Genomic DNA, 13,924 nt, shown 5'->3' on the forward strand with positions numbered 1-13,924 from the left:
ATGACCTATTACATCATAAATTTACATCCTGCCTCCAATCCCGTAGTGGAATACGTGTGTGAAGTTTCGTTTTAATCGGATAAGGTGCGTTTTTCTATCCCAGATGGCCGCCAAACGCTGTGACTTGTGACGTCATAATTTTTACTTTGAATGCAGACATCATGGAGGATGATAGTTGCAAATTTTTGCTTCGATAGGTTATGCGATTCCAGAGAAGACATTATTGAATATTTTTCTTGACTCCTTGCATGGCTGCCAAACCATGTGATCGATGACATCATAAATTTATATTCTGCTTCCAATCGTGTAGTGGACCACGTTTGTGAAGTTTTGTGTTTATCAGACAAGGTGCGTTTTTCTATCCAAGACGGCCGCCAAAGCATGCAACATGTGATGTCGTAATTTTTAGCCGCATCTCGCGTAGCGAACACTGGCTCTAAGAGAGCTCCGCGTTGTTCTTGTTCTTCTTCTTCTGGTGAAGACAAAACCTTTAGGACGTGGCACGCGGCTCTTTTATATACAGGATCCGGATCTCCTTAAATACCAAACACCTGTACACATCCTAGCATTGAGGGTTCCTTTTGAGAGCGTCTATCATGAACTTTTAAATATATTCGGACATTTGCCTTAAAGTTTCGAAAAGTTCACGTTACTATTTAAACATTATTCCATTTAATGTAATGTAATTTCGTAAATACACTATTTTCTCGTCATGCCTCCATGACGGGTCTCGCTATTGGCTCCATCAAGGCACGTGATGAAATATTGGAAGTTGTTGTTATTGTTGTTGTGATAAAAATGCGGATGTTTCGACTTTCTGTAATGAATCTTTCATCCAAAACAAGATCCTTCAAAATAGTCCATCGGACAACTTATATTCTTTTTCTGGTGAAGACAAAACCTTTAGGACGTGGCTCTTGGACACATTTGTCCTTGTTAACATATGTGCAGGCATTGGGGTAGATTATAGTAGCCAAGTCTTGCTTCAATAGGTTATGTGGTTCCAGAGAAAACATTATTTAATATAATTCTTGAATCCAACATGGCTGCCAAACCATGTGACCTATCAATCAGAAATTAACATACTTGTGAAAGGATGTCTTGCGGAAAGTGTGTGTGAATTTTTGCCTCAATCTGTCTGGCCATTCTGGAGAAGAGGATTTTTAATATTTATTAATTTTCAATCCAAGATGGCAGAGGAACCATGTGATCTATGACATCATAAATTTAAATTCTGTTTCCAATCGTGTAGTGGAACACGTTTGCGAAGTTTCGTCTTTATCGGACAAGGTGCGTTATTCTATCCAAGACAGCCGCCAAACCATGTGACATGTGACATCATAATTTTTAATGTACATGCAGGCACGGGGTCGATTATATTGGCCAAGTTTCGCTTCGATAGGTTATGTGGTTCCAGAGAAAACATTATTTAATATAATTCTTGAATCCAACATGGCTGCCAAACCATGTGATCTATCAACGAGAAATTAACAAAGTTATATTCCCTACTCGTGCGCAATACGGTTGTGAAGTTTCCCCTTGATCTGACGAGCCGTTCTGGAGATGTTTGAAGGTTTAGGGTAAATTCAAGATGGCCACCAAACCATGTGAACGATCAATAAGAAATTAACAAACTTGACAAAGGACCTCATGGGGCACGTGTGTAAAGTTTGGCCTCAATCTGTCTGGCCGTTCTGGAGAAGAAGATAAAAAATAAAAAGAATTCAAAACAAGATGGCTGCCCAACCAAGTGACCTATGATGTCATAATAAAATTTTCTACGGTGAGTTGTTGTCCAGATGAGGCTCAAGAAATTTCGGATTTTTCCTATGCAGCGTTGTACCTAACGAATTTTGACCGGCACAACTCTTGACCGATGACGTCAGGAAAAAAAATCACCCGTGTTCCCCATGAGGAGCTTATTCAAATGTATGAAGTGAAAAAAAAAAATTTCCATTGCACCGTTTCAGAGATACAGTGGTCCAAAGTTTATCGGTTTTTTCAAGATAGCGCCCGTACCACGTGACCTATGACGTCACAATTACCAATTACGTTTTCTATCAAAAAAGATACATACTATGGTGAAAATTGTGTCGATCGGACTTGCCGTTGCTGAGAAAATGATTTTTAAAGTGAAATAGCCTGCAAATTGCCGGCGGAAGAAGAATAAGAAATAAACAGAACAATAACAATAGGTTACCCAGTCCATTTGACTGAGTACCCGAATAACTAGAACTGCCACTTTATAACTGCTGGCAGTGATGACCGGGTACCCAGATGTCCGCCTTTGAAACAACGTGAAACTTTCTGGAGATGATAGTTGCAAAGTTTCTATTCGATAGGATAAGTGGTTCCAGAGAAAACATTACTTAATAGTGATACAAATACAGGCCTGCTTCGAGACAGTGTGGGACTGACGAGTTACGAACCGGGTAGCACAAAGTGTTCAATCTAATTATCACGTATGGAGTCAGCCCTTTTTCCTGAGGACATTGGCCTCATCAATTGAATTGCTATTCCTGGACCCTCAAACGCATTCAGGTGCAGCCAAGTGAGCCTTCTGGGAAAAAACAAAAATCTAAAAGTTCTCAGATTCAAATAATTAAATAATTCTGGCTGCCAAATCGTGTGGCTGATATTTCAAACCCACGTTTCACATGTCGGCGAGATTATAATTGTGATGTTTCGCATATATAGAAGCAGCGGTTCCAGAGTAAGCATTAATATTTATCCTTCAATCCAACATGGCTGCCAAACCATGTGACCTATCAATTAGAAATTAACAAACTTATATTCACTGCTCGTGTGTAATATGTTTGTGAAGTTTCCCCTTGATCTGTCCAGCCGTTCTGGAGATGTTTGAAGGTTTTAGGGTAAATTCAATATGGCCACCAAACCATGTGACCGATCAATTAGAAATTAACAAACTTGTGAAAGGATGTCTTGGGGAAAGTGTATGTGAATTTTTGCCTCAATCTGTCCAGCCGTTCTGGAGAAGATTAAAAAAAAATTATTAATTTTAAATCCAAGATTGTTGATGAACCATGTGACCTATGACATCATAAATTTAAATTCTGCTTCCTATCGTGGACTGGAACAAGTCTGTGAAGTTTCGTGTAAATCGGATAAGGTGTGTTTTTCTATCCAAGATGGCCACCAAACCATGTGACTTCTGATGTCATAATTTTTTACCATGTATGCAGACATGATGGAAGATGGCAGTTGCAAATTTTTGCTTCGATAGGTTATGTGGTTCCAGAGAAAACATTATTTAATATTTTTCTTAAATCCAACATGGCTGCCAAACCATGTGACCTATCAATAATTATTCATTAACAAACTTGTAAAAGGATGTCATGGGGAATGTGTGTCTAAAGTTTCGCCTCAATCTGTCCAGCCATTCTGGAGAAGATTAAAAAAAAATTCAAAACAAGATGGCTGCCGAACCACGTCACTGACGATGTCACAATAATTTTTTTTCTACGGTGAATTGTTGTGTAGATGACGCTCAATAAATTTCAGATTTTTCCCATGTAGCATTCTACTTGACGAATTTTCACCGGCATACCGCTTCACCGATGACGTCACGAAAAAAAAAATCACCTGTGTTCCCCATGGGGAGCTTATTAAAATGTATGAAGCGAAAAAAAATTACCATTGAAAGGTTTCAGAGATACAGAGGTCCAAAGTTTATCGGTTTTTTCAAGATGGCGCCCGTACTACGTGACCTATGATGTCATAGTTATCAATTACGTATGCTATCCAAAACGATACATGCTATGGTGAAAATTTCGTGTTGATCAGACTTACCGTTTCAGAGAAAATGACTTTTAAAGCGAAAGAACCCGCAAATTGCCAGCGGAAGAAAAATGATAATTTTTTTTTAAATAAATCATAAACTAGAACAGCCGCTTTATAACTGCTGGCAGTGATGACCGGGTACCCAAGCATCCGCCTTTGATACTGCATGAGACTTAAGTGATAGTCGCAAAGTTTCGCAAAGATCGGATAAGTGGTTCCAGAGAAAACAATATTTAATATTGTCCTTGAATCCAACATGGCTGCCAAACCATGTGACTGGTCAAATAGAAATTAACAAACTGAAATTCACTGCTAGTGTGCAATACGTATGTGAAGTTTCCCCTTGATCTGACCAGCCGTTCTGGAGAAGTAGATGTTTGGAGGTTTTAGGGAAAATTCAATATGGCCACCAAACCATGTGACCTATCAATTAGAAATTAACAAACTTGTGAAAGGATGTCTTGAGGAAAGCATGTGTGAAATTTTGCCTCAATCTGTCCAGCCGTTCTGGAGAAGATTTTTTTAAATTTATTAATTTTCAATCCAAGATGGCTGACGAACCATGTGACCTATGACATCATAAATTTACATTCTGCCTCCAATCCTCTAGTGAAATACGTGTGTGAAGTTTCGTGTTAATTGGATAAGGTGTGTTTTTCTATCCAAGATGGCCGCCAAACCATGTGACTTGTGACATCATAATTTTACTATGTATGCACATCTGATGGAAGATGATAGTTACAAATTTTCGCTTCGATAGGTTATGTTATTCCAGAGAAAACATTATTTAATATTTTTCTTGAATCCAGCATAGCTGCCAAACCATGTGACCTATCAATTAGAAATTAACAAACTTATATTCAGTACTCGTGAGCAATAGGTATGTGAAGTTTCCCCTTGATCTGACCAGCCGTTCTGGAGAAGATGTTTGAAGGTTTTAGGGTAAATTCAAGATGGACACCAAACCATGTGACCTATCAATTAGAAGTTAACAAACTTGTGAAAGGATGTCTTGGGGAAAGTGTGTGTGAAATTTCGCCTCAATCTGTCCAGCCGTTCTGGAGAAGATTTTTTTTAAATTTATGAATTTTAAATCCAGGATGGCTGATGAACCAGGTGACCTATGACATCATAAGTTTACATTCTGCCTCCAATCCTGTAGTGGAACACGTGTGTGAAGTTTCGTGTTAATCGGATAAGATGCGTTTTTCTATCCAAGATGGCCACCAAACCATGTGACTGTTGATGTCATAATTTTTACTATGTATGCAGACATGATGTAAGATGATAGTTGCAAATTTTTGCTTTGATAGGTTGTGTGATTCCAGAGAAAACATTATTTAATATTTTTATTGAATCCAACATGGCTGCCAAACCATGTGACCTATCAATTAGAAATTAACAAACTTATATTCTCTACTCGTGAGTAATAGGTGTGTGAAGTTTCCCCTTGATCTGACCAGCCGTTGTGGACAAGAAGATGTTTGAAGGTTTTAGAGTAGATCAAGATGGCCACCAAACCATGTAACCTATCAATAAGAAATTAACAAACTTGAAAAAGGACATCATGGGGAATGTGTGTGTAAAGTTTTGCCTCAATCTGTCGAACCGTTCTGGAGATTTAAAAAAAAAAAATTTTCAAAACAAGATGGCTGCCGAACCAAGTAACCTATGACGTCGTAAAAAAAAATTTATACGGTGAATTGTTCTCTCAATGGTGAACAATCACTTAAAAAAAAATCAAATTTTTCTAGTATCTAGATCCGGATTCGAATCTTCACCAAAATCGAATCAGTTCGTCCTTGTGACACACCCAACCTGTCCACCAAGTTTCATCTGAATCCATGCACAACTTTTTGAGATATCCTGCTATATATCGTTTTTGAGCCCTATCTCTCAATGGTGAAGAATCACTTTAAAAATTCTACTAGTCGGATCCGAATCCAGGTCTTCACCAAAATCGAATCAGTTTGTCCTTGTCACACACGCAACATGTCTCCAAATTTTTATCTGAATCTGTCCACAACTTTTGAGATATCCTGAACACAGACAAACAAACAGAAAGGGGTGAAAAGATAACCCCCTTCACCTCCGAAGAGGGACACTGAAATTAATTTTGACTGCAAACCACCATTCTTCCAGTCGTAATACTGAATTATTACTGGAAATATTGTCCTTGTCCGAGTCCACATGATATTGTAAATGAATAACACCTATATTTGCTGTAGACAAATAAACCAATCAACCAATGAGCAGCTCTACGTACCAAGCACTTGGCCTCCCATTCTTCTCGACCATATTGAAAGCATGGAAGTTTAGTCTGTGAATTCACTGAAGAACTAAACTCGTTTTGGCAATGTAAAGATCTCTTGAAGAAAACCAAACAAATGTGTACGGTACAGACTCAGAAGACACCGAATCGTGAACTGAGCACGACACTGGACCCTCTCTCACTGCAAGTTTGGACAGGAAGAGGACGCATGATTATCGATGTTCGAACACGTCCATTACGCCATGACGGAGTACTGCAGACTTGGACCAAATTGTCCTGGTCCAAGCATTACATAACCGCATTTTATCACTGTAAGAAAATGCACAAAAATGGTTTCACCGATTTAAATAAGGCAAAATACAAAAACAAAAAAACTTATACCTTTGAAAATACAAAAGTGAAAAAAAGGTAAAATCCTGAACATGATTAGATGTATTAGAAACCCGGTCGGACAGGGATTCAAGGAGGACGGAGGACCTCAAGGAGGTCCCCTGCAAAAGGAGGACGTCAGGAAAAAACCGGATGTATGGTAACCCTAGTTTCAATCTTGCCAAGGAACTTTTGGTAACACAGTCACTGTAACAGAGTATTGTAAATCAGAATCAGAAAATACGATTCTGTCAGTTTAACTTGAAATATAATACTGTTACGGTTGTGGAAATTCACAGAACACCATTCAGGTTCCCCGAAGATCAGTTATGTCGATAAGTGTGTGTCCAGATTAGATTTCCCCACCGATGTATAACGGGTATTATTCGTGTGCCGGGCTGTGCATCTTTGAGTTAGCCGTTATTCTTTTTCTATCTTTATTTTAAAACAAAACATCTCCTCACCATCATCTCCACAAACAACATCATCTCCACAAAACAAACAACATCTCCTCACCATCATCTCCACAAACAACAAGTTCTCACCATCATCTCCACAAACAACAACAAGTCTTCACCGTCATCTCCACAAACAACATCATCTCCACAAACAACAACATTTCAACAAACAAACAACATCTCCTCACCATCATCTCCATGGCACCACCATCTTTTCACCAGCAACAACATCCCTGACAACCAACATCTCCACAGGCGAACACGATGGCATCCTCACAGCGGCAGGGTGTTTTCAAACACGGCCGCATTGTGAAAGTGATCTCAAACACGTCCGCGCATGACTTGCAGAATGGATCAGAACGACGAAAGGGGCGGAGCCAGCCGGGGGTGAAGGGTCGAAGGTGAAAGACCAAGCGCCCCCCCCCCCCCCGAACCCGATAAAAGGCCAGGCTGAAACGTCGAGTTGGTGAGAGTTGGGCTGGGCCGTTACAGTCCAGAGAGTTGAGCCTGCAGTGGAGCTTGGAGTCCGGTGGAGGGTGGAGTCCAGTTCAGAGGAGTCGGTGTGGAGAGCGCCAGAATTGGTCAGTGTTGGTCGAGTTGCAGCCGGAGAGAAGTCGCCAGCCAGCGACATAACGGTCCGAGCGACGCTGAGGAGTGAGCGGGCTCTTAAAGTGCATAAACTCAAAAAGAGCAAGGCCCGTTCGTTCCTCTGAAGCGTCGTCGGCCAGGCCCGATCGATCAGGCCGCGCTGCTAGACCCGGGACCAACCAAGCCGCCATTACCACAGCTGCCGCTTGGACAACCGAGACATACGGAGGGTCGCCGACAAAAAGACCATCGAGTCGCCTCAAGGTTGACGAAGGTAACCTGCACGGCCTCGCGGAGCTCCTTCGGTCATCCCAGCTCCGAGGAACATTAAAGGCTTACGAGCCCAGTTCTCTTCTTTCTTTTCTGGGGTTTTTGCATGGAAGTCTGTGGCGCCTTGTCCTTAAGTAGTGAACTGACTAAGTGCATGTGCATGGTAAATAGATAACGGCTGTAGGTTTTCTTGCTCGTGTCTTGTCCCCTACCCCCATTCATTGCCTTGCTCGCATATGTGCATTTAAAAATCAATGTTCCCTATTGTTTGGATATTCACCTGCTCGTTGCATCCCTTCTTCCATTGAACTGCCGTAATTGCGTTCGGAATATTAGCTGGTTTTTAACACCGATAAAATAATCGGGTCCAACGAGGCTTGGCGATAATAAACCGCTCGGCAATTGCAAACGGAACGAGCTGCTCCAGGCGGCTCGTTTCCGTACAGGCTCCGTTGAGGTGTCGGCTCCCGGCATTTTTGTCCACGCGAATAATTAGGTACATCGACAATTCGGCGATCGACCCTGTAGCGCGTGGACAGAAGAGTTGGCTGGCTTATGGTGTGGTTAAAAGCACACCCGTAGCTGGATTTCGGCGTTCATCCGAAAAGTTGTGACTGGATTGCCACATTCGGTGGGCGCGTGTGGTCGCAATCGGGATAAAGGCGGCCGACCGCACGCCGGAGTGGCGAGAATCTACAACAATACTTTTTCAGATCGGATGACCATATATTGGATTGTACAGTGTATACTGTATTTTTCATTTGTTAAATACATAATTACCCCACACACGCGAAGCGAAAAGTGGGGTTACGCAATCGGTCATGTACGTACGTACGTTTATACATTTTGTGAAGAGAGTACGTCGAAAACCGTTTGCCGGAGATCATTTAAACTTTCTCAAACTCTACCACATGTTACATGACTATTTGATAAAGTGCACATTTGGCGTACATCGGAAATTTTCAAATAGTAATGTGTACACATTCATAGCTGCAATTACATATTTGCCGCCAAAAGAGTTGGCTTGCACCCAGGGCGGCTGAGAGCCAGAATTGGCCCCAGAATGGGGGCAAAACTAAGTCTGGGGTCCCCCTTCATCTGGGCACTCTTCACAGTGAACCAATCAACCCAACACCTTCACAGTGAACCAATCAACCAATCAACTCAACACCTTCACAGTGAACCAATCAACCAATCAAGTCAACACCTTCACAGTGAACCAATCAAACAAAAGAGTAACAGAATGATTGATTTAATGACCATATGGCATATCAGCTGGTGTCCTTCAATCACCAAGATTTAAACCCTTTTTGAAAGAGGGAGATCAACAATAAACAATATCAGCAACTTCTCGAGGGCATTGTTCAAGCCAGATTTTAGAGAGCCATGAAAGGAAAGAGAAGGAAATTTGATGCGGAAAGATAACATTCTGCGAGGGGAGGGCGTTCAGACAAACCATAACCATAAAGGTAGAAGATAATCAATGAATGAATGAAAACCTCTTTTTTTTTTTTTTAAAGGACAAAATAACCCACCCGTGTGCCCCATGGGCCTTCTTGTGGAGAACATCCCTCCAGGCTGGCGAGACAACGGGCCAGCCAGGTCCTTCACTGAGGGCAAGGCCTCAACTGTCTTTGGCTCTTTCTCTGTATCCAGCTGTACTTCTATCCTTGTCCTTGTACTCCGTCCAACCACAAGAGCTGTACCTGTACCCAGCACTGTACCTGCACCCAGCACTGTACCTGTACCCGGCACTATACCTGTACTCGGCACTGTACCTGCACCCAACACTGTACCTGTCGCTGTACCTGGTGCTGTACCTGTACCCGGCACTATACCTGTACCTGGCACTGTACCTGTCGCTGTACCTGCACCCAGCACTCCACCTGTATCTCTAATTGTACCTGTATCCTGCTGTGCTCCTATCCTTGTCGTTGCACTTGGTACCACCCTTGGAACTGCACCTGTGGCCAGCACTGTTCCTGTAATCAGACGTGTCTTGGTATGTGGTTCTGTCTTTGTCCCAATACGCAGTCCTGTCCCTGTGCCTGGTACTGTCCCAGTATGCAGTCCTCTCCCTGTACCTGTGCCTGTTACTGTCCCAGTACGCAGTCCTTTCCCTGTCCCAGTACGCAGTCCTCTCCCTGTACCTGTGCCCGACACTGTCCCAGTAGGCAGTCCTCTCCCTGTCCCAGTACGTAGTCCTCTCCCTGTCACAGTAGGCAGTCCTCTCCCTGTACCTGTGCCCGTTACTGTCCGAGTACGTAGTCCTCTCCCCGTACCTGTGCCTGTTACTGTCCCAGTACGTAGTCCTCTCCCCGTACCTGTGCCCGTTACTGTCCCAGTACGCAGTCCTCTTCCTGTCCCAGTACGTAGTCCTCTCCCCGTACCTGTGCCCGATACTGTCCCAGTAGACAGTCCTCTCCCTGTCCCAGAAGACAGTCCTCTCCCTGTCCCAGTACGCAGTCCTCTCCCCGTACCTGTGCCCGCTACTGTCTCAGTACGCAGTCCTCTCCCCGTACCTGTGCCCGTTACTGTCCCAGTACGCAGTCCTCTCGCTGTACCTGTGCCCGTTACTGTCCCAGTACGCAGTCCTCTCCCCGATCCTGTCCCTGTACGCAGTCCTCTCCTTGTACCTGTGCCCGTTACTGTCCCAGTACGTAGTCCTCTCCCCGTACGTGTCCCAGTACGAAGTCCTCTCCCCGTACCTGTGGCAGATCCTGTCCCAGTATGTAGTCCTCTCTCCGTACCTGTGTCAGATCGTGTCCCTGTACGTAGTCCTCTCCCCGTACGTGTCCCAGTACGAAGTCCTCTCCCCGTACCTGTGGCAGATCCTGTCCCAGTATGTAGTCCTCTCCCCGTACCTGTGTCAGATCGTGTCCCAGTACGTAGTCCTCTCCCTGTACCTGTGTCAGATCCTGTCCCAGTACGTAGTCCTCTCTCCGTACCTGTGTAAGATCGTGTCCCAGTACGTAGTCTTCTCCCTGTACCTGTGTCAGATCCTGTCCCGGTACGTAGTCCTCTCCCCGTACCTGTGTCAGATCGTGTCCCAGTACGTAGTCCTCTCCCCGTACCTGTGTCAGATCGTGTCCCAGTACGTAGTCCTCTCCCCGTACCTGTGTCAGATCGTGTCCCAGTACGTAGTCCTCTCCCCGTACCTGTGTCAGATCGTGTCCCAGTACGTAGTCCTCTCCCCGTACGTGTCCCAGTACGTAGTCCTCTCCCCGTACGTGTCCCAGTACGTAGTCCTCTCCCCGTACGTAGTCTCTCCCCGTACCTATGTCAGATCGTGTCCATGTGTTGATAACAAGTCGCCTTCTCTTTTTCTCTTGTTCTCCCTGACTGTTTGTACCGGTTTCCAATGGCGCCCGTCCGCTCGTCCCCGGATCGCCACCGACCGGTCCCCTTGTGTACCGACGTGCCGACGTTGCTAACCCTCTCCGGACATGGGGATATTGAGGCCTGAACGGCGGTTTTCTCTCTTTCTTTTCCTCCCCAACCCTTGGACTTGTTAACCTTACCTCAGGTTCACAGATTTCACTCTGCTTGTCGGATCCCCTCTCCCGCCCACAGAACACCGTCGATTCGTCCTGACTTTGTCTCCAACACAAACACGACCTGTCCCCCTCTCGGTGCATAAGTCGACATCAACCGGCGAACCAGCAGACCGTCTCTCGTGTGACAAAAAAAAAAAGCTTCCGCCTCCAGGGCGACGGTGAACGCTTCCGCCTCCAGGGCGACGGTGAACGCTTCCGCCTCGAGAGTGACGAATAACACTTCTGCCTCCAGGGCGACGAATAACACTTCTGCCTCCAGGGCGACGAATAACACTTCTGCCTCCAGGGCGACGAATAACACTTCTGCCTCCAGGGCGACGAATAACACTTCTGCCTCCAGGGCGACGAATAACATTTCTGCCTCCAGGGCGACGAATAACATTTCTGCCTCCAGGGCGACGAATAACACTTCTGCCTCCAGGACGACGAATAACACTTCTGCCTCCAGGGCGACGAATAACACTTCTGCCTCCAGGGCGACGAATAACACTTCTGCCTCCAGGGCGACGGTGAAGGTTTCCGCTCGTGGGGAAAAGGGAACGAGCAACAAACGAAGTGTAATTGTTGTTACTTGTATCAACGTGTGGTTCCCCTCGCGGTGAACACGACATGATGTTTTCAGGTCCCAGGGTGTCGTGTTTTGCGGCGTCTGTGAGCGATGACGTCATGAAATGTGATAAAAGTTCTCTTCTTAATTAATCTTCATTGTTTTGCGTGTGAAATATCATCAACCGGCGATTCCTTGAAATCAGTTACTTCTTTAAAGAATTCACGTCCAGACAAAGACAAACATCTCGACACACGTTGGGAAAGTGGACGTTAAACATGTACCACGGTGCCCTTCGAAAAGAGTGGGCGAGCTATCGCCGGCACCATGGCCAAATTCAAAATTCCTGCCCCGACTCCTGCTGGGAGAGGGGATGGGAAAGCACCAAGTGTGGAGAGGGGATGGCAAAGCACCACGTGTGGAGAGGGGATGGCAAAGCACCACGCGTGGAGAGGGGATGGGAAAGCACCACGCGTGGAGAGGGGATGGGAAAGCACCAAGTGTGGAGAGGGGATGGCAAAGCACCACGTGTGGAGAGAGGATGGCAAAGCACCACGTGTGGGGAGGGGATGGGAAAGCACCAAGTGTGGAGAGGGGATGGCAAAGCACCACGTGTGGAGAGGGGATGGGAAAGCACCACGCGTGGAGAGAGGATGGCAAAGCACCACGTGTGGAGAGGGGATGGCAAAGCACCACGTGTGGAGAGGGGATGGCAAAGCACCACGCGTGGAGAGAGGATGGGAAAACACCAAGTGTGGAGAGGGGATGGGAAAGCACCACGCATGGAGAGGGGATGGGAAAGCACCACGTGTGGAGAGGGGATGGGAAATCACCACGTGTGGAGAGGGGATGGGAAAACACCACGCGTGGAGAGGGGATGGGAAAGCACCACGTGTGGAGAGGGGATGGCAAACCCCCAAGTGTGAACCCTGCCAACAAGGTTAATTTATTTATTTGTTTTTATGTGGAAGCCCGAGTCACGGACTAGATCAGATCCTCCTCATCGAGGCCACAACTTAAAATGAAGCTAGAAAAGTAAGGAAAGAGACAAGAGTCTAAGAGTTGTTGAGGAAGTAAAAAGTGTGATTTTTGAAAAGGGGAAGGTCATAAGTGTTTCGGACGACGTGACAAGGTAAAGAGTTCCAAAGTTTGGCAGTGGAGGGGATGAAACAAACATCGTAATGGGCACGGGGCCACCCTTGAGTTGCCAATGGCCACACAATAGTCATGTGATGTAGTGGTTTGTCGAGTGTTCCTTGGTCTCGCTGATGGTGGAGGAACACAAGGAGTAAGTTCTTGTGAGCAGAAACCGAAGTAATATCTGTATAACAGAGAGAGAGAGAGAGAGAGAGAGAGAGAGAGAGAGAGAGAGAGAGAGAGACAGGCAGAGACAAACAGAGAGAGAGACAGATAGTGAGTCAGAGAGACAGAAAGACAGACAGAGAGAGAGAGAGAGAGAGTGACAGACAGACAGAGAGAGAGTGACAGACAGACAGAGAGAGAGTGACAGACAGACAGAGAGAGAGTGACAGACAGACAGAGAGAGAGTGACAGACAGACAGACAGACAGAGAGTGACAGACAGACAGACAGACAGAGAGAGTGAGAGACAGACAGAGAGAGAGAGAGAGAGAGAGAGAGAGAGAGAGAGAGAGAGAGAGAGAGAGAGAGAGAGAGAGAGAGAGAGACAGACAGACAGACAGAGAGAGACAGACAGACAGAGAGACAGACAGACAGACAGACAGACAGAGAGAGAGACAGACAGACAGACAGAGACAGACAGACAGACAGACAGACAGACAGAGAGAGAGAGACATACATAGAGAGAGAGAGAGAGAGACATACATAGAGAGAGAGAGAGAGACATACATAGAGAGAGAGAGAGAGACATACATAGAGAGAGAGAGAGAGAGAGACATACATAGAGAGAGAGAGAGAGAGAGACATACATAGAGAGAGAGAGAGAGAGAGACATACATAGAGAGAGAGAGAGAGAGACATACATAGAGAGAGAGAGAGAGAGAGACATACATAGAGAGAGAGAGAGAGACATACATAGAGAG

General features: G+C 45.2%; 1 protein-coding gene across 1 annotated transcript in view; it reads right to left on the bottom strand.

Annotated features, from left to right (window-relative positions):
* LOC147014931 (uncharacterized) overlaps positions 1-11,520 on the bottom strand; it is a 38,659-nt gene extending 27,139 nt beyond the window's left edge. Inside the window, exons 1-2 of the mRNA XM_085853429.1 lie at positions 11,036-11,520; positions 9,294-10,466 (exon numbers count right to left, since the gene is read on the bottom strand). Coding sequence (XP_085709555.1) covers positions 9,294-10,466; positions 11,036-11,396 — 1,534 coding nt within the window. The 5' untranslated portion in view covers positions 11,397-11,520. The remainder of the gene's footprint in view (positions 1-9,293; positions 10,467-11,035) is intronic.
* Between the last annotated feature and the right edge of the window lie 2,404 nt (positions 11,521-13,924).

This window comes from Eptatretus burgeri, chromosome 13 (assembly GCF_056783735.1).
Source record: "Eptatretus burgeri isolate ZD-2024b chromosome 13, Ebu_testis_v1, whole genome shotgun sequence".
Taxonomy (NCBI): Eukaryota; Metazoa; Chordata; class Myxini; order Myxiniformes; family Myxinidae; genus Eptatretus; species Eptatretus burgeri.